The sequence below is a fragment of the Lissotriton helveticus genome, chromosome 10, assembly GCF_964261635.1.
Source record: "Lissotriton helveticus chromosome 10, aLisHel1.1, whole genome shotgun sequence".
NCBI lineage: Eukaryota > Metazoa > Chordata > Amphibia > Caudata > Salamandridae > Lissotriton > Lissotriton helveticus.
This window is the reverse complement of record NC_136071.1, coordinates 720,913,528-720,936,603: the sequence shown is the minus strand read 5'-3', so window position 1 is coordinate 720,936,603 and position 23,076 is coordinate 720,913,528. Positions and strand designations below refer to the sequence as shown.

General features: G+C 44.1%; 1 protein-coding gene across 1 annotated transcript in view; it reads left to right on the top strand.

The window, feature by feature from the left end:
- PTPRN2 (protein tyrosine phosphatase receptor type N2) overlaps window positions 1-23,076 on the top strand; it is a 2,458,064-nt gene that overhangs the window by 2,172,398 nt on the left and 262,590 nt on the right. The window contains exon 13 of the mRNA XM_078663270.1: window positions 3,914-4,123. Within this exon, the coding sequence (XP_078519396.1) occupies window positions 3,914-4,123 (210 nt within the window). The remainder of the gene's footprint in view (window positions 1-3,913; window positions 4,124-23,076) is intronic.

Genomic DNA, 23,076 nt, shown 5'->3' with positions numbered 1-23,076 from the left:
GCACATGCTTATTTTGCTTAATGGTTAATCCAGCTATGCGTGTGTTTCAGGCACAATATGCAGTGGGAGCATTTTAGGCGCCACTGGCCCTGAAGCTGGGAAATTAGAACTCACCATCCAGACTTGTGAAGCACCCTAAGTGCTCCCAACTAGCTCTTTCGCTCTCCACTCTCCTACCCTCTCTTTTTCTCTCCACCCCCTTGGGCTTGCTAAGCCCAACAGCCGTCCTCCTACACCTCTTATCCAAGGCACAAAGACAGGAGAACCCAGGGGCTGTATTGAACCTGCTGCATTTCCATTAACTCGGCCCCAGCTCACGCTAATCCACCGCCACCAATGGAAAGGGACTAATTAATGGCAAGCTTTTTACAGTCAAGACCAGCGATAATTGCTTTGGTGGCCCCTTTGTGTAACCAGGCTGGAAAATGGACCAGGCCTGACAGAAGAGTGGCCCCGCACACTCGCAAGACTGGAGGAAATTAAAGAATGGGTCCGCTGAAAGCAGGAGCACAAAATTACTAATAGAGAAGAGATAATGAATAGGGAGTCCGAGGCATTCATGGGGAAAAATCCATTTTGTTACCACGTGAAATGAGGTGGTGGAAAAAATAAGGAGTGGGCTAATTGTTCTAATCTTGTAGCAGCCAGGACTGAAGCAGGACGTGCTTTTCAATTCATTTCCCTGGTAATTGTTAAAAGGGGAGCGGCTGCCAAATGAGGCTTTGCTGCCCAGGCCTTTTCATTTTTCCACGTTTCGTTTTTAATTGTTGCTAATATGTCTTATAATTAAACTAATGAGAGGGAATGGTGTTACATCGTGTAGCACATGGGGACAAATAAAAATGCTGGGTGTGGATTATGTCATATTTACATCCCCAACCACCAAAAATGAGAAGATAAGGAGGGGTGAACTGTACAAAAGACATACTTCGAAATTTCAAGTTAAATTTAAATAGTCAAGCCTTTTATAAGATTGATAGGTACCTAGGCAATAAAAGTACTATTATTTTGATAAAAACACCGAGCAGCTGCCTAAACAGCTCATCCATGCGCATGGTTGTGCGTCTCTGGGTGCTAACTGTGTTAAATGGTCTTACATTGCCATTGGGTGTTCTGCTCACATCATAAACCATTAGGCCAAAGGCTGAGAGGTTTGTAAATGTCACCAGAACCCAAACAGGCCAATATAAAATCATGTTACATGTTGTAGCTTTTATGTACTTTTACTGTTAATTTTTTGGTTGAGCTGGCACGAAGAGGTACTTTTTTCCAAATAGGCTGATTTTTATTGCAAATATTAAGTGAAATACTGGGTTGCTCCATTTGCTTGTCAATAGTAAAGCAAAGAGAAAAATGTTGAAATATGCATTTAAAAATGTACGATTTCAAATAAACATTTTTGCTTTTTTAAAACAAACTGTAGAAGTGGGAGAATTATGTAGCTGTTGCCTCCAAGACTACCTGATTTCATTGAGAATGCTCAGGGTTTTTCGTTTTTCTTGAAGAGTGTCTGGTTATCTAAACGTGCTTTCAGGCTTAGAGAGCATTTATCAGTATTTCACAGAAAATATGTAATTTTCGTAAAGGGGAAATATTTCACAAGTGTGAAATAAAAGCTTGCAAACACGTATATCCTGTTCCATGACAGTGAAGATAAATGGCACTCAATCAACATGATTTTAACAAACACTTGTATTCCTGATGTCAAAATCCAGGTAGGTACTATAGCATGACCTAACTAACTTCAAAAATCACTCCTTAAAGAATATATATATATATATATATATATATATATATATATATATATATATATATATATATATATATATATATATATATATATATATATATATATACACACGCACACACCACACACACACACACACACATATATTGATGTGTCTAGTGGAAAAATGCTATTTGTTACCATTGTTGAATAGAGGGACATCAAGACACATAGGGTGTAAACTCGTTGTTCAAGAGAATCATGTGTCTTCTGTGGGAACACTAGCATGTTACTTTTGGTGGCTGTATTTACTTGGTTTCTGTAGAGTGTGTTTTTTTTAATGTGTACAATATTTAAACCAAGGTCTGTAACCAGAACCTGAGATGAAGAATCACAATTAGATCGAATTCCATTGCAAAGGCCTTGTGAGGCAAGTTGTTTAAAATCTGTAACTCTAAGGACTTACAGTGGTTTCTGGCGTTCGGCTGTAGTTTTGTAATTACATAGATTTCCACCTCTGCACCGTAGTAATACCATTTGAATGTATCCATATAAGGTTCCCAGCTTTAAATAGCATATATTTAGCGGAGAGCCCATTAAACATTGATACTTACTCTATTTTAATGCTCCAGCACTAATGAATTGTGTCTCTTAAGAGAGGGCGTGCAGGATGTCATCTCGGCCAATGGTGGGGGACGAAATCAAATGGCTGGGGACACTTAGGAAGGCTTGGAGTGAGTTGGGTCTGGGTAAATTCTGGAGTGAGCCACAGTCCATCAAGAGAGGAGATGCAGCCCTAGTTAAAAAGATGATGGAAGAGAAGGCCTGTAGATGCCGGGATCACTCATCCTAAGCCTCAGAAGGGAGTTTAACAAGTGCCTTTCTCCTCCTAAAATCAGTGTGCAAGGCAGAGGAATTCCTGTATTTTATCCAGGGCTCGAGTCGGGGTACCATGCGGGTGGACGGGTTCCCCCCACTTTTTTTACCGGTTGGACGCCGTCTCCCCTGACAAACAGCTGGACTTTACTGTTTGGCCTCTCTGGGACTAGATCGGAGCTCACTCGGCACGCTGGTCACGCGCTGGCTTCTCAGATGCAATCGCATCTAAGGGGTGAGCGCGGGGAGGCAATGAGCCTGATGGTGCAAGCCACCTTTCGTGACGTCACTTCCTGTCGTGACGTCACATCCGGTGACAGCGTCCCCCCGCCTCTTTTTTAGGAGTTGTGCCCTGATTTTATCCACCCTGTTCGGGCTCGGTTCCTGGTTCTCCTATTTAGGTATGGTTTGCTTCCTAAAGCAGCCTTTACCGCTATTTGGAGAAAGATGAACCAGAGATCTGAATATTGTTTTTATTGTACAAATGTGCGAGAAAGCGAGGAGCATCTTTTGTTTTTTTGCCCACTTAATGCAAAAAAACAGCTCCAAATGGACTGTGCCTGTTGTGAAGGATATTGAACCTACCCACTAGAGGAGAGGCATACAGGGTATGCAAAAGTGAACCCTCTTCGATTGTGGTTGTGGCTGTTTCCAAATTTCTCCACACAGTTTGGCTAATCAGATGCAAAATGTTCGACATTCTATGAAATTATGGTCAAATGTCTTTAGCTGACTTTAACTGCCTGAGCGGTGGTGGTTGTTCTCCTTTCTGTACATAAGCCAGGGCAATTGGATGTACAGTGGCAACTATTTTATGGAACCACGTGCTTCTCGCATTTTTTTAACTCTACTTTTAACTAATTAAGCGACTTTTTATTTCATGAATTTAGATTTTAAAACTTGATTAGCTATTTATTGCTTGTACTTGATTTATAATGTTTATATGCTTGGGTTTTTTGATGATGAAACAAAATGTTTCAAACTATTTAATAAATTAATTGAAATACACCAGCAGTAGTTGAAGGGGCAATATCTATTGCTTGCACCTGGGCTCATGGCATCCTTGCTATGCTACTGTCTGGAAGCCAATTTTTCCCAATGTGACTGGTCTAAAATGCATAGTAATGCGCAGAAAACAAAATTGAACCAATCCCATGTGATGCTCCTCTATTTTGTTCCGATATTCCATGTGGTAAGACAGTATGGGAGGCTGGGTCGTCGCCTGTCTCTTCCACCTCCCTCCCCATCTAGCCTTTTCCTGGTTCTGTTCACATCTCCCTCTAAAAGCCTGTTCTCTTTTGGTCCCCACAGAAAAGCAAGCTGCAATTCCTGCCTCGCCACTCAGAGGAGGACTCCACCAAGTTCTTCTTCCTCACGCTGCTCTCCATCGCCTGCATAATAGGCGTCCTCACAGGGTCAGGGGTCATCTACTGCCTGCGCCACCGTTCTCATCACAAGCTCAAGGAGAAGCTTTCCTCCCTGGGCACAGATGCCAGCGCGGATGTCAGCGCCGCCTACCAGGTAAGAGGGGAGACTGGGGCTGTGTGGGTAAAGTAGCAACATTACCAGGGCTTCCTAACTCCCACGCCATGGCAGGACAGTGTATATGCATGTGTGTGACGTAGATTGTTGACAAGCTCACTACGTTTTTAACTTTGGAACCGAGGAAGCAAGTTTTGATCGGTGTTGGTCCAATTCTTGAGTACATACCAGGTCTGAGTTTTGATCTGTGTTGGTCCAAGCTTTTAATTCAGCCCATGTCTGAGTTTTGATCTGTGTTTCTCCAAGCCTTGAATACAGCCCAGGTCTTAATTTTGATCTGTATTTCTCCAAGCCTTGAATTCAGCCCAGGTCTGAGTTTTGATCTGTGTTGGTCCAAGCCTTGAATACAGCCCAAGTCTGAGTTTTGATCTGTGTTGGTCCAAGTCTTCAATACAGCCCAGGTCCAATTTTTAATTGGTGTTAGTCCAATTCTTGAATACAGCCCAGGTCAGAGTTTTGTTCTGTGTTGGTCCAAGCCTTGAATACAGCCCTCATCTGAGTTTTGATCTATGTTGGTCCAAGCCTTGGATACACCCCAGGTCTGAGTTTTGATCTGTGTTGGTCCAAGCCTTGGATACAGCCCAGGTCTGAGTTTTGATCTGTGTTGGTCCACGCCTTGAATACAGCCCAGGTCTGAGTTATGATCAGTGTTGGTCCAAACCTTGATTACAGCCCAGGTCTGAGTTTTGATCAGTGTTGGTCCAAGCCTCAAATACAGCCCGGGTTTGAGTTTTGATCTGTGTTTCTCCAAGCCTTGAAAACAGCCCAGGTCTGAGTTTTGATCGGTGTTGGTCCAAGCCCTGAATACAGCCCAGATTTGTGTTTTGATTGAAGTTGGTCCAAGCCTTGAATACAGCCCAGATCTGAGTTTTGATTGGTGTTGGTCCAAGCCTTGAATACAGCCCAGGTCTGAGTTTTGATGGGTGTTGGTCCAAGCCTTGAATACAGCCCAGGTCTGAGTTTTGATCGATGTTGGTCCAAGCCTTGAATACAGCCCAGGTCTGATTTTTGATCTGTGTTGGTCCAAGCCTTGAATACAGCCCGGGTTTGAGTTTTGATCCGTGTTTGTCCAAGCTTTGAATACAGCCCAGGTCTGAGTTTTGATCGGTGGTGGTCCAAGCCTTGATTACAGCCTAGGTCTGAGTTTTGATCGGTGTTGGTCCAAGCCTTGAATACAGCCCAGGTTTGAGTTTTGATCCGTGTTTGTCCAAGCTTTGAATACAGCCCAGGTCTGAGTTTTGATCTGTGTTGGTCCAAGCCTTGAATACAGCTGACACAGGTGTGCCATGTATTGTGATAAAACAGTTATATGACTTTTCTGTCCACTGCATTATCTGTCGGTGCCTACAGCAGGTATGTTCAACCTAGACTGTTTTAGCATTTGGTAATGTCCACTTAAAATGTATTCACAATGGATGTATGTGGAGTTCACTTTCATGGTGTTTTCCTGAACACCTGACACGCGTACTTGGCCTACTTTGGGCCTTTAGGTCCTACTGATACAGCTGGCAGGAATACTGTGAGTCCTCAGTATCAATGTAGCTCACTTCACAAACTGATTTGAGCACGTGCTGAGATATGTATGTAACCAGCTCGTCACAGGGTCAGAGTCCAGCCTGACAGACTGAACCTTTCATCCTTCTGAGGCCCATATGCTGATTGCAGCAGAATTATATTTACAAAACTAACATTTTTATCCACAAATGAAGACAATGTTGCTTTGTACTGACTCAACTTGCATAATTATGGGTTAGCATAGTCCACTCAACTCTGTAAGTCAAAGAGTAAGTTCCCATCCCCAGCGCCTTGAGGTGCCCCAGGCTAGAGCTACATGAAGTGCTTTACACTCAACCACCACAACTCCTGTGGTGGAAAGCTGTTTGTCCTCACACACTTGTGCAGTGTAAGCTTTAGCACCCCGAGACGACTAGATTAGTGTTGTAAACACATTTATTTTCCCTGCCAAACGCTCTGATTTTTTAAGTACTGTGGCCCTGAGTAACTGTTCCAAACGGGCAATTTTCATCCTCCTTAAATGTGGGGGGCTTGCCCTGAGGGGTCATCTTACCTATTGACATCTTCTGTCACCCCTCACCTAAATTCAGGAATAATTCGCAATAAAACGCGAAGCCTCTATTTTGAAAACAGCTGCAATCCATGTTTCAAAATCATCAGGCCAAATGTTAGGGGAGGGGACCGGGGCACACACAGTGTGTTTATAGGCCGCGCCATATTATGAATCCTCCTTGTGGGAGCGCCCCACATTTCATGGAACTACTGCATGCGTGGGGGCCTGTTCCTTCATTTGTTAACACTTCCTTGAAGTGATCTGTAGGAGAACAAGATGTGCATCTTGTGGAGATGTAGGAGTCCAGCCATAAACATCTCCGTGTTCTGAGGCCTACCTTCATTGGAGCTCACATATAATGGAAGTACGTCGTGTGTGAGAACCTGCTGCTTTGGTGCCTGTGAGGAAAGGGGGGCGGGGCGCACTGACTACATTGATGGAGCTTAGTAGGTATCCATCCCGAAACAGCTCCTTGTTCTTGAGCGTCCTTTCACGGTAGCCCCCCCCCACATTTCATGCAAGCAGTGCACGCACGGCGGCCTGCCCCTTTGTTCACACGCAAGTGAAGTGGCTTGGCGAACACACATTGTGTGTGCGGTGAGCTGTGTTTACTTGCAAACAGCTCCATATTTGGAAGCCTCCCTATAGCTGTGCCCTCTACATTTCCTTGAAGCACTCACTGCATGTGTGGAGGCCTGCTCCTTTGTTTACACCCCAGTGAAGTGGCTTGGGGAACACACGGTGTGTGTGGGTGTGCGGTGAGCTGTGTTTATTTGCAAACAGCTCCATATTTGGAAGCCTCTCTTTAGCTCTGCTCCCTGAAGCATTCACTGCATGTGTGGAGGCCTGCTCTTTTGTTTACACCCAGCTGAAGTGGTCTAGGAGAGCACGCTGTGCAGAGAGCTGTTGCGTGTTTGTAAACAGCTCCATGTTAGAAACCTCCCTTAAGTGCGCCCTCCACATTTCAATGAGGCCAGCTCCTTTGTTTACACCACATTGGAGAGGTCTGTGAGAGGCACAGGGTGTTTGTAAACAGCTCCGTGTTGTAAAGCATCCATTTCATGGAGATGCTTGCTTGGCCGCCCAATCCGTTATTTGTCTACACCCAAGTGAGTAGTGTGCGCAGGGAGCTGTATGTGTTTGCCAACAGCTCCATATTCGGGAGTCTCCCTTGAAATGCGCTTTCTGGGTGGAGGCCTGCCTTTAGCCGCTCCATATTGTGGAACCTCTATTATGGGCGTTCTGCATATTTCACTGAAGTATGCACCCATGCCGGCCTGTTCTTTTGTTTAACATCTCCTGAGAGCACACGGTGTATGACGTATGTACATTAGAGGGACTGTAGTTGCCCCTATTTGAACAAATTCAGACCGTGAGGCCTCCCATCCTATGAGCCCTTCACGTTTCACAGAACTGCTGCCTGCATGGCGCCCTGGTCCTTAATATGTTCACCCGTCCCCCTTGAAGTGGTTTGTGGGAGCACAACTTTGCTAAGCGATGAGGAAAATGAATACTTTTGTTAGTCTTGTCTGGCAGAGTGTGGGTTTTTCGTGTGGTTTACGGGAGATGTTCTCCCCAACCACTACCCTTATTGCGGGCAGCTTCCAGTTGGCTATTTTATTTTGGAATATTTTAAGGTTCATGTCGGCAGATGTCTATATATATTTGTATGTTTACACTCTATATTTCTTGCCTTTAAACATTTTTAGAAACGGTTTTGGAATACATCATTTCGTAGCTGCTTTCGAACAATTGCATTTAAAATTGTTTTCTTTTGTGTGTAGAAGCATTTATTCTGAAACGATCCTTGCAAGGTGGTACTGTACTTAATTAGCGTTTGGGTGTAAACTGATGATATATTATGGTTGAAAAACATGGCGTAATGTGCTTCACAGCAGAAGGGTATCAAATATACTACTTTGATTTTTTTCCCCAAACAAAATCTATGTGCCCAGCAAGTAGAGCGGATCGGTGGGGTAAACCTTTACATAGTGATGCACAAGGCCGGTGAGCTTTTCATTGTTCAGATAGCTCGGGGCAATTTAGAAGGGGAATTGTGTGTGTTTGTGGGGAGAGAGTGGGGGAAAAAGGCAGCAACACTAAGGCCAATTATTGAAGATCTCACGCACTAGAGCTTTACCCTGTGTATATGTAAACTAATCAGGGCATGTACTGAAGTGATCATAGTTTTAGCATGTGTTTATTCTTTTAACTGATTGTGTATTGGCTGATACTGAGTTTTATATCATCTACTAGTTTTAATTAACTAAATCATGATTAATAAACTTTACTTTCTATCCGTCTGAGGGCAGGAAATTGAAAGAGGGAAGTAACGCTTGGTAATTACAGCTCCTAGAAACGGCAAAAGTGTGGCATAGAGCACTAAATAAAATATAATGTATTAATATGCTTCTGTGTGCAGTTTAAAGTGAACATTGCTATTGCTGAATTGAAATGTGGATGTTGTTGTGGTTACACCTAATGCCACATCGTTAAAGTTCACAGACGCTCCCTCAATATATTCCTGGCATGTCTCTTTAAGGAGGCGCATCTTCTCAAATTCATGCACACTCCCGCACTCAGGAAGAAAATGTTAGCGAGAGATCATGGCTGATTAAGAAACAACAACAGCCCCGCATTCAAAAACTCTCATTTGGAACTTCATTTGTGATAATTAACAGCACCAGCATCTTCTCCGCGACAGCTCTAATTAATAGTATCTGTAATTAAAATCGTGCCCTTCCAGCATGAAAATTGTTTGAATTTCTCGAAATGACCTTTTGGCATTCCTCCTGGGGGCAGGGTGGCTGAGACGATATTGATTTTATAATGAGCGCTGGTTGTTTAATAAAAAAATCCCTGTAACCCGCCGCTCACTAAATAACTCCGCGCTTCCATTTCTCGCCGAAGCACAAAGCAATTTGTCCACATCAGACAATAATAATAAGAACATCCAATATACAATTCAGCCTTTTTTAACTGCGGGTCAATGTTATTGTATAATTACTGAAAACATAACTCAGACATTACTGCACCTCTGAGCCTGTACAGTGCCATCATCCTCCTTATATGCTAATTAGTACAACCTCCCGGAAATGGGGTGTTTGCTGTTCGTGAACCCCACGTTGTATTTCCACAGCTTTAGGTGTGATATATTAGTGTGTTTTGGTTGTGTTTATCCACTCAGTGGGGAGTCCCCTGATAGCGACCATTGATCTCCATCAGTGTCCCTGCTTGTCGCCAGTCCGCTGCGAAACAAGTGATGACGTCATCGGAAGTGCGACGGTTAGCCCCGCTGTTCTAAGCTGATTTTTCCTCGACGTCCATTGGTCGGCTGGCCTGATCAATTAATTGGCCCAAAGAAAACCCAGAGGAGAGTTTCCATGAGAGGATTTCGAAGAGAGTAGCATTTCTACAGTAAAAGAAATAAGAAAAGACAAAATAATATCAGCTTGTATTGCACGCATGGGGTCTCCATCCTAAACAGTGAGGGTTGGCTGTGCTCCTACCAGAGAGCCGCATGCAGCAAGCAGGGCCTGACAGAACAGATGCCAGGATCTTTGGAGTGGGCAGGGGGAACCCCGCAAAGAACAGTGGCCCCAAAGCTCATCCTTCTTAAAGTCATGGTATGGAATAATTTTCGCCATAAACGTGAGATGCATTCTTGAAGAAAGGCGTTCAATAAACCAACTGAGCAGGAACTGGCCATTGTCCAGCAGGCAGGTTCATAGAGTGAGCGCACCATATGTCCCTCAAGACACCCTTCCTGAGAGGCGTATGGAGTCTGCCGCCTCGCTGACCAGCGGCCTCTCCAAATCCATTTCACACTCTTGGCGGGAAGACATTGACTCCCTCTGCAGAGGCAGCCATTCGAGGCGCTCGCGGGGTGTGCGCCCGCACAATAGGGTGCGGACTAAGGAGCGCTGGCGGGGACTATCTCAGCCATTCACAGGATCTTCTTTTCACATCAAACGGCTTCATGGTTCAACAACTTTAGACTTTCTGGGGAGTGAAAAGAACCCGGAGCGCAGCTTCATATTCTGTCACGTTTCGATGTCGCATTTGTGTGACTTTCTTTTTCTCAGTCATGCGTGGCTTATCTGAGGTCTAACGTTGTACTTATTGAGTTAAAAAAAAATACCTTTTTCGTAGACTGCCTGATGCTGAGGTTGCTGAATACCAAGGCTGCTTGGTCTTGAGTCTGTGCCAAGCATGCTTCTTTCTTACACCGTCATGCACTTCCGGTCTCTTTATCTCGCTCGTGCGTGTTCTGTCTAATCCTCCCCTTTCCCATTTTATTTTTCTCTTCCTTTTTCATTTAGGATGAAAATTAAGCACCGGTCGCTCAAGAAACGAGTGTCGGGGCCCACGCAACCACCGGCACAAACTAAGCACTGTCTTGAAGTACGTTTAATGTAAACGTATGTGGGTGCTTGTTGCGCGGGGCTGCGTTTCCGAGCAGCAACTGGTAACCCAGATTGTATGTTTCTCACGCCACCCACTTGCAAACAGAGAGGCCTATCACTCCTAATAAGACCAAGCGCAGCTTCAGTCCGGCACTTCTGTGAACACCGAGCCTGCGTGTGCGATAGAGAGAAAACGGGCCCTAAAGGTTACACTGCTTTGTTTTGGCGCCTTTTCGATTTATTTAGTCTGCCCATAAAAACAAACCATTGCTCAGTGGTGGCCAGGTGCAGGTTTTTTGCGAAGCGCTCTGTTTCAAAGAAGCACCATTTGTCTCGCTCATGAGTAATGCCGGGGACTTTTGCAGCCCTGGTCTCAGTGGAATCGTCGCTTTGGCCTATGCGGGCCTTTGATCGTGTTTGCAGGGCAGGATCAGCCTCCTGTACCCAAAGCAGGCTCAGCCCCCTCGGCTTTTTTGTCTCCCGGGCTGGCATTTGGCCACTAAGCTCCTGGTCGGTTTCTTTCGCCATGCTGAGCCAGTCCTTGGGGGCGTGGGGTAGGGTGACCTCTTGAAAACCACCGAGGCACCGGTGACTTCGGTAAATCCAGCCACTAACTGCGGCCCCCAGATCCCACTCCCCCACCCACGACCATTAGCGGGCTGTCTTTATAGCTGGGGAGACGGTGCGCACATGGGACCAAGGAAATGGGAGGGGGGGGGGGGGGGGGTGCCACTGGTGTTGGGGTGTGTACTTCTTTTTTGCAAACGGTGGACGTACTACTCTATCCAAGGATTTAGTGCAGGGCTGTACCTCTGGAATCCGCGGATCTAGCGCGGATAACCAAAGATGGGTACCTCTGACTTCCGGATACCTTCACCTAGGCTATATACCACTGACATCCCGTCTGTAGCACGGGGATCTAGAGCTGTGCCACCGACATCCTGGGACGTGCTGCAGATATCCAGAGCGGTACCACTCACTGGCATCCAATGACGGATACCGAGCTGTAACACGGACTTCCGGCGATGTAGACCTGAAATACAGAGCTTTCCCGCCAGCGTCCAATGGCGTAGCAGGGGTTTCTAGAGATGTACCGCTGTCATGCAATGACGTAGTACTAATACCCAAAGCAGTGCCACTGGCATCCAAGAATGTAATTCGGATTTCCAGAAATGCGCCAGTGACATGGAGTGACGCAGTTCTGACCCTGAAGCGTATGCCCCTGAAACAAAGACTGCATGCAATATACACATTTGACCAGAGAAATATTCTAAGAAAATAACATGTAAAAATAAACCAACCAACGGGCATTATGAAGAAAGACACGATGAAATAGGGCAGAAAGAAAAATATGATATTGAGACTATCAACGTAGAATTTACATAGTTTTGAGGACAAAATTATTTAGATATCGATATACATTACAGATATTTTTAAAGCGTAATTGTTGAACATGAAACAATTTTTTTTAAACTACTGTACTTGTTTTCTGTGTGTATATTTTCTTCTGGAACTTTGTAGAGGAAATATGACCACCAAAGATAAAGAAATTAATAAAAAAGTACGAATGCATAAAAAGCTAAAGTAAGAAACACAAAAAATAAAAATGGTATACTTGTATGTATGTTGTGGGATGGGAAGAGAGCTACAACAGGAAGAGCAGAAGGAAAAGACACAATGAAAGAAAGAAATACAATAGGCAAATATACAAACAATAAAGAATGGAATAAAAGACCCACGGAAAAATACCAAAACAAAAATAAAGAAAACTGTCATAATAAGGACCGAGGAAAATAATAATATAAGGAAAGATGGGAAGGACAATGATGAGGGAAACAGAACGGGCGGAAGAGAAAAAGAAAGTAAAAAAAAAAGGAACATTTAGGAAAAAATTAAAAATAAATAGAAGGAAGAAATGAACCAAACTAAATGGAGTGGAAATAATAGAGCCGGCGTGTTTTCCAGTCATAGTTCCCTTCCCAAAAAGTATTGATGGTTGAAATACGTTTTAGCGAGCTTGGGGCAGCTTCACCTCAGCGAGCCATATCCCTACATCCAAAAACGGTAAACTCTTAAGTGCGCCCTAAAGCCAGGCCAGCCCTTCCTGTCGAATACGGGTTCAGCCGCCACCCGCCCGGGCCTGCTTCGGTCCCGGCTCAGAGTCCGTCACCTGTGGCTGCGCCCGCTCCCTCCTCGGGACTGTGCACTGAGCTGAGAGCAATGATGCTTTTATAAACCCAGCCCTATTTAGCAGGTATCCTAGGAAACGGAGCAGCACGCGCCCGCTCCCAGCACCCCCCGTCATTTATAAGCCGGCTTTTAATGGCGTCTCCCTGGTGCCTTAAACGCACCGCGAGCCAGCGGCGCGTGCGTGCAGTGCGCGGGGACCAGCGTCCCCGGAAATGGCTCCGAGAACTGAGGCCTAACTGCGACCTCCTGTATTTTTTTCACTTCGAGGGTCGGTGCACACCTAACACGCGCCCCCTGCCTTTCAAGACGGCGCCCTTTCAACGCCTCGTTAACAAACAGATTATATGCAAACCGCTATCACACTGAACCCATCATAACGGCGACCCCATTGTCAAAGGGCGGCATGCATTGCTAACTAAGGCGAAGTGCTGGTTGGGATTACGAAACGTATTTTAACGCATATGGAAATATAACATTCGCATGGATTGTTTCAGATTTGGGAGTTTTCTTTATCTCTTAGTACATTTTTGGTTGTAATTATAATTCCATACATCATGACACAGAGTAGGCAACTGGAAAGTAGAAGAACCCCCCCCACGAGATTAGTGATGTGCACTCACCTGAAAATTAATGCGCAGAGTGCCTAAGAATCAGGTGCTTGATGTTTTATATATAGTGCACATCAAATACCGAATAGTCACTCAGCGCTTGAATAATACGTGCAATTACCGCCCGGCTCAGTGTTATCTATTTTGTCGAAATTGAGAAAAACCTCATGGTGAGTCAGTTCAAAGATTCCCAACTCTGCAATCTTCAAATTGTCCAATTTTACAGTGGAATGATGCCCTGGCTATTATATTTGCTGAATGCGTATTTATTTTCAGGTTTATTTTCCAACACAAAATGTCCACTCTCGAAAAATTTCAACAAACCCGACAAAGCTCACCATCACATTTTCATAGACAAGCTGAGCCAGAATTAAAATGCATGCTTAAAGTGGGGGCGTGCACATGTTCTCTTAGGACACCACATTTTCAATTTAGCATTTACAAGCAAAACGTCATATGTCAGCCCCACCCCCCAAAAAGAAAAACAAAACGTGTGTTGAAGGCAGACATCTCTAAAGTTGTCTAACAGCCTCCAATGCATACGTGTTATGTGCCTTCGAAATGCTCAAGGCTTCCAGGCGGCAGCTAGTATTTTTTTACGTCAGTTCGAGTACACTTTTTAATTCAATCGAGTGGCAAACTTGTAAAAAAACATTCATATCAGCTAAAGAATCACACTTTTTACTAAAACCCTTCTGTATCAATCTTGTGGGATGTTGTGACCTGAGCTATCAGAAGCTACTCCTGTAGTCCGGTACATTTCCAGCGTTTACCTCTAGGTTCCGGCATCCATTGGTTGCCAGATTCCGGTGTCTAGGTAAATCTTCGGGTATCCATCACCAGCTTCCGGTATTTGCTGCCCTTTTCCGGTATCTACTTCTGCATTCTGATAAGCATGCAGGTGAAGCTTCTGGCATGGACCACTAGCTGTCACTATCGCCGCCAGCTTCTTTCCGGTATCCATAGGCATTGTATAGCACGAGAACAATGGTGGTCTTATCTAAACAAAACATGCCTCCTTTCTTTGTACATTGTCATCCTCCCGCTCCCATAGTTGAAGTATCTATCTACCCTTCTTTGACATGCGATAACTACCCCATTGGCAGTTCTTTGAGGTGTCCTGGGTGCGAGCTTAGTCTTCCATGGAGTGCACATGCAGAAAACGAATAAACATAATTCCCAGCGCATAAAAACACAACACCAGCGACGATATTTCAGTGAGCAGTACACAAGACTGTAACACTTTATTGGTATGATTATACAAACTCGGATTGTCAAAGCTTGTTGAATGGTTGAATAAAATAATATTGCCAAGTGCTCTTTACACATACTATTTATTGAACACGTTCTAGGGCCTTCTTGTTGCTTCATATTCGGAGCAGTTGGAAAGAGAGTGGATTTAATCTTTAACATGTTATATATTTATCATGTCTCTTCGGTTTCCAGGTCTGCCTGTGTCTGCATGTATCAGTCTTCAGCCCATGGGCGTTCCCCATGTGTTTGTCACCACTTGCCTATGTATGGCTTTATAGCCGAGGGCTATATCTGTTGTTAAAGCCCCTGAACCCGAGTGAGTTATTGGCCAAAGCCGCAGGCTAATCCTGGTGGCTGTCTCGAAGCATGGTATGCCAGTTCTTACACTCACCCGTGCATAACACTGCAGCTTTGAGTAACATAAGCAATAAACTGAAGAATGAATGAATGTAATGCCAGTTATAGAGCACCTGATTACACCAACGGTGTGTCCCCGTGCTGGAATCAGACCATCCGGAATCGAGCAGAAGGGCAAGATGCAGCAATAAGAACTAAGACAGAGACCTAAAAGCTTGTTCTGCCGAGCATGCTTTCAGTAGGATATTCTTCCTGGAGTAGATTGAGTGCCGATATGTGTGTAACACTGTACGCCTGTTCTTATACCCACCTTTACATAACACACTAAGGTTGAGTGACATAGGTAATATGCGCAGAACACATGGATGTCAGTCCAAGCACCTTTAAAATTGGTGGGAGCGGGAGCGATGGGGGTGTTCCTGTAATGGGTCTTGTGCTTGGCTCTCCCCACCTTCCTCAGTGGGTCCCTCACCCATTAAGTAGGCTGTAAGGTTGTAGTACCTGCTCTATGGGTTGTGCCATTGTTTACTTTCCTACAGTTCATATAAAGCGGTTCAGTTTATTGTTCAGTAACAGAGGTACATTTCATGGGTGTTTGCCCTCCCGCTGTGTGTTTTGGTTTGAAAGTGATAGTCTTGCTGTACTAATCTGAATGTTGACACACAGGAATTAGGAGTGTTTTTTACCCAAGTTCCTCATGCGTTATTAGGGGTATTTCTGGGGAGCTTAACTACCTGTTTACAAACTAGTAGACACATCTTTCTCACTAGGGTTTGACAAGATCTTGGTTATGAACAAGAGTTCAAACTTTACTAGCATACAGAAGAATGCATTTATCTATTTCCACATCTTGCTGTTTAATCCCAATCCTTGATAGAATATTCATATGCTGAGACCATTTTGTAGCATGGTTCCATTCAATGGATTAATAATTAATGCAAAGGTCAGTCGAATAACTGTGGGATTAATGAGATATAGCTTCTAACATCACCATCACAGTGAGCAAAGTTGTCAAACTACCTCATATCAGCTGTCGGATGTTCGGTCGGCTACTTTTTTTTTTTACCTAACATTACTTTGCATTCTGGTGCATGTAGTTAAACTTGTCCCTTTATAGCATCAAGACTACACATGGGGGAATGCTAAGCTTTGGAACCCAATGAGCCAGCCTAGCTGAAAATCTAACTGATACTAGACTACTTAAATGCTATTAATGAACATTGCTTGTCAGACTGTAGCTGTGCCAGTACTGACGTTAGGTAGGCCTCATCCTTGATTGACAGTCTCTCTGTAACCCAGAACACACGCACGTTCTTTGAAGGAGTTGCAAAGCACATATGTTTATACCACCATAAACATTATTGTACCACCCCACGTTAAACAATGGAGTACCTAGAAATTAAGGGAACCCACTCTTTCAGCTGCCCCTCCCTTTTAAGCACACCATCGGTAGTTTGTTCAGTATTCTGTATACAGTTCTCTGTGATGCTAAGAGTTGCTCAAGTTGTATACCACCACCCACAAATTAAGCTTGTTCTTTTGCTTCTGCTATTTGTGTCAGTTGGCCTCCTACTCAATAGTCACTCCCTCGCACCCGCGTGAGCCTTCTCCGACAAGCATTGGGATTGTAAACTAGCCCACTTGTACATTTCTGCAAAAATATGGCAGACCATGTCAAGGAGGGATTACAAGCTAATCTTGATGCCTGCCTGAAGCATGGTGGGCCTGTTCTTACACCCACCTATACATGACACACTAGCTTTGAGTGACATAAGTAATATGCACAGAACACTTGGATGTCAGTCCAAGCATTGCTAACATGCTGAGTTGCTCTTGTGCACATGTGATTCTGGGCAGAGCACTGAATCTGACGTGCATACAAAAAACGAATGTGTCCATGTGTAGTATAACTGGTGCCCAATAAAGTGCTCCAATACTTTCAGGTTGAGTTTGCGCTATATGGAACTGCAAAATGTTTTAAAAAAGAAATTAAAAATGACATTTCTCTTTGCAGTGTAGTATTGTAGTATGAGATTTAACCATCTGAGACCTGTTCTCTTTATACTTGGCCATTGCCTTTGGAGAAGCAGTGGCCGTCTGTGCCAGGCACGCCTCAGCCTCTGGCATTCCTGCCCCTGTTAGCTAATGAGCATGCAACAGCAGGGCACGCGTTTGACTGTTGAATATTTATAAGATGATAAATCATGCAGTGTTTACCCTTGACGCACACACTTTTCTGTCTTAAATGTGTCTAGAAAAGAATGCTTGCACAAATCTATGGTGTACAACACTATACAGATATGTGCAGGGGTGTTAATAAATATAGTTCACTCTACTAATGAGCAATGTCTTCATGGGGATGTAGTTCACATTCTCAAGCTCACACAACCTATTTTCTTTTTCATGGGTTTATCCTACCTTTTTATCTTGTTCTGAATGTTATAAGTATACATAACCCCGCCCCCACCTGGATCAATAATGACGTCGCTGATCAGCTCACCAAGACCTTTAAGGGTCAACACCCAACACTGTAATACACACCCGCTGTGGACCTTCTACCATCCACTCCAAACTGGAGCCTGGAGACTCACTCGCCAATTTGGCATCGATAATGAGTGCGCCAGATGAGGGGGAGGTATTTACTACTACACATACTGTAAATACTGACACTGAGGGCCGATGTCTTTATTTGGTGTCTAAAACTCCTATATTGAGTTTTCTCTTAGTTAATGAGGAATAACATGTTTAATGTTTTGCTTACTGCACCAAATTTCCCCTGTATCAGCATTTTATGCCCATTTTTCTCACACAAAATTTCAGCAGGATGGACCAACTAAATCTGAAAGAAAAAATTGCAGGGATGCGGCAATGACCACACTGCTGGTAATTCCAGACCCTGTGCAAACAGGGTTTTGCACAGTAATGTGAAATGTATGGCCCATTCATGATCAGTCAGTACAAATTGCCCCCAAATGAGGAAAAACTTTTCTCTTAGATTTGATTACACTAGACAAGGATTCACATACAAACGAATACAATGAAAATAAATGAATACATAATGAATGTATAGATGTCACAATAATATTGTCAAACGTAAAAAGAACAATTGATGGACAGAATGCTGAACAATGTCAGATATTCATCCCAGTATAAAGATCTGGGCCTAAATCCATCGTTGCTTGCTCCCAATGCCATTCCAGTTCAAAACTAGCCATATGCAAATCAGTCTTGACCCTGCTCCCCATGGGAACAGTCCAGCCCGAACTGCCAGGCCAGGTCCTCCTGGACCGGAAACAAGCATCCTGGGACCGGTTTTGGAGTAACACCCCTCATCAGCCAGGCTAGGTTGACTCCAGTGGCATGGAGAGCATAGGACCCACGCCTGGGCATACCCGTCCCACTCAGCTGACTAACGCAAAAAGAACAATTGGTAAGACGAGTTGGCCTAACGGCTAGGGCGGTCGACCTCGAATCTGGGGAACCAGGTTTGAGTCTCGGCAATGATGCTGAACATCCTCTGATTCTGGGCAAATCACTTAATCTCCCCGTGCCTAACAAAAATGAATGTCTTCATGTAACACAACTGGTACTATGTAAAGAGCTCTGATACCCGATACCTTTGGGTCAAGTTCGTACTATATAAAACTCGGTAAAAGATAACAATTGATGGACAGAATGCTGAAAAATGTCACCCAGTACAGAGATGAATGAATGAACGAAATTGGGTCTTATAGAGTGTGAACTTAGCCCAAGGGCATCAAGGCGCTAAAGCAGACAGTACGTGAGGAAGGCGGAGAGAATTAAGCTGCAGACTGAGTGAAGAGCCAAGTCTTCAAGGCCTTACGAAATAGTAAATGAGAAGAGAGGCCTGTCAGATCATGAGGAAGGGAGTTCCAGAGTTTGGAAGCAGCTGAAGAAAATGCTCAACCTCCCCATCTGACCTTATGGAACCATGGCACTATAAGTAGGTTTTTATACGTCGACCTAAGCTTCCTCGGAGGAGTATAGCAATGTAAAAGGGTTTTTATTCCTTCTGGGCCAGACCCAAAAAGAGCCTTATGAACTAAACATAAATTTTAAAACGAATACTGTGGTCAATAGGAAGCCAATGCAGCCTCACAAGAGAAGGGGAGATGGACTGAAACTTAGGTAGGTTCATCACAAACCTGGCTCTTGCGTTCTGAACCAGTTGCAGCCGCTGAATCAGACCTCTGTTAATGCCCAAATAAAGGGCATTACAGTAATCCAATCTGGATGTCACAAGTGCGGCCACAGCCTGTTTACGGGAATCCAGTGAGAGATAAGGTGACATTTTCTTTAACATTCTAATGATCCCGAAACAGGTGGAAACTGTCCTGCTCACCTGCAGACTCATGGTGAGAGAGTTGTCCACTAGAATGCCAAGATTTTTTCCAAATGGGACAGGGCAGGGACAAGCACCGAGCGAATCAGGCCACCATTCGCTGGACCAGATATCAACACTGCCGCCAAAAATCAGCACTTCGGTCTTCTCCCCATTTAATTTCAGGAAGTTGGAGCTCATCCAAAATGCAACTGCTTCCATACCAAGCCTAAAGTTGGAAGACGCATCTATGGTGTCATGAGTAGTTGATCCATAATTTGCGTATCATCTGCATAGGATAGAACCTCCAGGCCAAATGATCTCACGACTTTGGCGAGCGGGGCCACATAAATATTGAAAAGCGTAGCACACCACACACCATAGTCTTGGGAGCAGAGAAAAAAGGCCCAAGGTTCACCATCTGAGTCCGATCATTAAGAAAGGAGGCAAGAAGCTCCAGAGCACAGCCCCCCATCCCTATCTCCCTAAGGCGCTCTACTAGCCTCACAGGGGAGAGGGTATCGAAGGCTGCTGTGAGGTCAAGAAGGATAAGCAACGTAGTATGGCCTGCATCCACCTGCCTACGGATATTATTAAAGACCACCGTGAGGCTGTTTCAGTACTAAGCAGGGCTCTCAAGCCATTTTGAGAATCATCAAGCAATCCGTGGCCACTCAGATAGGAAGAGAGGCAAGAGTTAAGATGCCTTTCAAGAATCTTAGCCGGCACCGGGAGCAGTGATATCGGGCGATAATTCTTAAGCTCCATTGGATCGAGGGAGGGCTTCTTTAGCAACGGCTTTACCACTGCCGTCTTCCAGGACAAAGGAAACTGTCCATCAGAGATAGCTCGTTTGAGAACCGCAGAAAGGTGTTGTATAATAACATCCCAACACCGTTTAAGTATCTTAAGAGGGCAGGCGTCTAAGGGAGAGCCAGATTTAACATCTTCCAACAGTCTATCCGTGTCTTCGGGCCCTAGTAGTGGAAAAGTGGGCCTAAATCCATCATTGTTTTGCTCCCATGCCATTCCAGTTGGGTCTCGGGCTCACTGTGCCACTGGATTCATGCTAGCCTGGCTGATGAGGGGTGAAACTTGGTAAAAAAATAACAATTGATGGACAGAATGCTGAAAAATGTCAGACATTCACCCAGTACAGAGATCTGGGACTAAATCCATCATTTTTTTGCTCCCATGCCATTCCATTTGGGTCCCGGGCTCACTGTGCCACTGGATTCATGCTAGCCTGGCTGATGAGGGGTGAAACCCCGAAACCGGTCCTAGGATGCTTGTTTCTGGTCCAGGGAGGACCTGGCTTGGCAGTTCAGGCTGGACTGTTCGCACGAGGAACAGGGTCAAGGCTGATTTGCATATGGCTGGGTCTAAACCGGGTTGGCATGGTGAGCGAAAGAACAATGGATTTATCCCAGATCGCTTGACCGAGGGTGTTTTGATTTGTTTTGCATTCCTCCCATCATTTGTGTGTCTTTTACAATAATATTGTATGCTTCTATATAGGCATGTTTCTTGTTGATTAACAATACTTCACACATATCATGATTTACGTATAGGGTCAGATCGACAATACAAGCCCTATGTTATTCGATGACCACAAAAGAAATTTCAACATTAGCAACAAGTGATGTTGAGACAAATAGTGTAACCACCCAACTGCTCCTCATTTGTCCATTAGTGTTCTTTGTCTTTGAAGACAGGTATCACAAGTAACTCCATTTATAAGCAACTGTGGTGGTTAATCCCTCGACGTTTCGCACTCCTTATATCTGAACATCACACAGGATCATCTTCAAGACAAGGTGTCAAAGTTGAAATACATTGTCGACTACTTACTCACAATAATACACGGATTGAATCCCAAAGAAGCAGCATGAACAAGGGGCTGAGATATCCCAAAACAATATGTTATCATGCAGTTATGACTGTGATTAGTCGGCGGCAGACTTTTACTTCTGTCTCCTGAGGGTTTCGATAGCTTTAACTCCAGGCAGAATGCCCTAGTTTCTTGAAGCCTTTTGAAATTTGGTTATGTGGACTGTTTACAGAACAGATTTAGCTTGATAATATATTGTTTTGGGACATGTCAGCCCTTTGCATATGCCACGTATTTAGAATTAAATCAAAGAACTAATCATATGCCAGGAATCCATGCTGTTGCCAGTGATTAGTCCTTCAAATATCTTTCTGCAAAGTCAGGCACACCAGACCACAAGTGATCTGTGACTGAGGTTCAAACCTTTTCCTTTACATCACACCCATCAGCTAAAACTTTGCTCATTCCTGCAGGAATCTGCCAGTGTTTCATGCACTGTGTCCCTACATTCCATGTTGATACCGACTCACTTTATTAAATAGGGCTGTCCACGCACTTTCACAACAGTTTAGACATTGGCTACTATATGTACTCAGACGCTGAGCACACCATAAGAATTTCTGGACACCTAAAAAAATCAATGGTGGGTTATGGTCTTACTCATCCATCTCAGAATACAGCTTGCCCTTCTTGTTGTGGTTGGATTTGACATTCAGCAACCTAGGAGTTACTTTTGCAATTTTTCTCTTAAGATAACAAGCAGGGTCAAATGTGCATTGCTGAATCACCACACTGCCCATACATTTTACAACTGTGACTACTTCCACACAGGAGTACGTTGGTCCTCACAGATGTGCACTCCTGCATTGAATGCAGCAAAGGTAACCTAACAACTACATGCTTATTGGTGGTCACCTGGAAAAAGTGATCGCTCCACAAGATGTATCATTTCACATTCAGGGTTCTTAGAACGTGGCTCACAGCTTCCCAATGCAGGCGCTTAAAACAGTTAACACGTAGCAAAAGGGCTGTACAAACACAGCAAATAAAGTGCAACTCTATCAGAAAGGTCTGACCCTGTTTCTGTGCCAATTTCAACAGGTATGTTGGCACTGAAGAGGCACACAAATGTTGAAGGGTAGTACAGCATGTTGGATGATGACCGTAGTGCTTAATTAGGGAAAAGCAGTCGCTGTCCACGTTTGTACATTAGCTGATCATCAAAAATGATAAATATCGTTTTAAATCCAACTGTAAATTGTTTTTTCGTTGTTTCATGAGACTGGGACACCATCTCATCCATGAGATTCGTGAAGCTCCATAACATGCCAGATGGAAGATATGAATATAAGCACTGTATGGATTGAGGTTTTAAGCTGTGAGGGAGAGATAGGCCAGAGGCTTAGTATACGTTGTGACTGAGGTTGATGCTCTCAAGCAGTAGGGTTAACAAATGTACCACATTTCTAAAAGGGTAACATTGATTCAACTGAGGAGATTGGCATGAGTGGAAGGGAACGACTCCGACCAATGGTGTGAGGTGCTATGGTTAGCAAACCAGGAGACCAACATTACACATAAAGAAATAATTTAAGTGCTCACAATAAGTTGAAGAATAAGAACAAAAATGTAAGAAAAATACTGCAAAAATGTCACAAAAATTAATCTGTGCTTCAACAGTTATGGGTGAAGGCAAGTAACAGCAGTGGGTTGACTGGAAACTAAGAAAGCCTGTAACCTACCCACAAATATCAATTGTTGGATACAAATTTCGGGTTTGCCTTGGTGAAGGATCCCAATTTATTCTTTTATACAATAATAAAGCAAAAAAGGTCCAGCTGGACTAACTTGAAGGCTGCTTCCAAACAAGGATCCA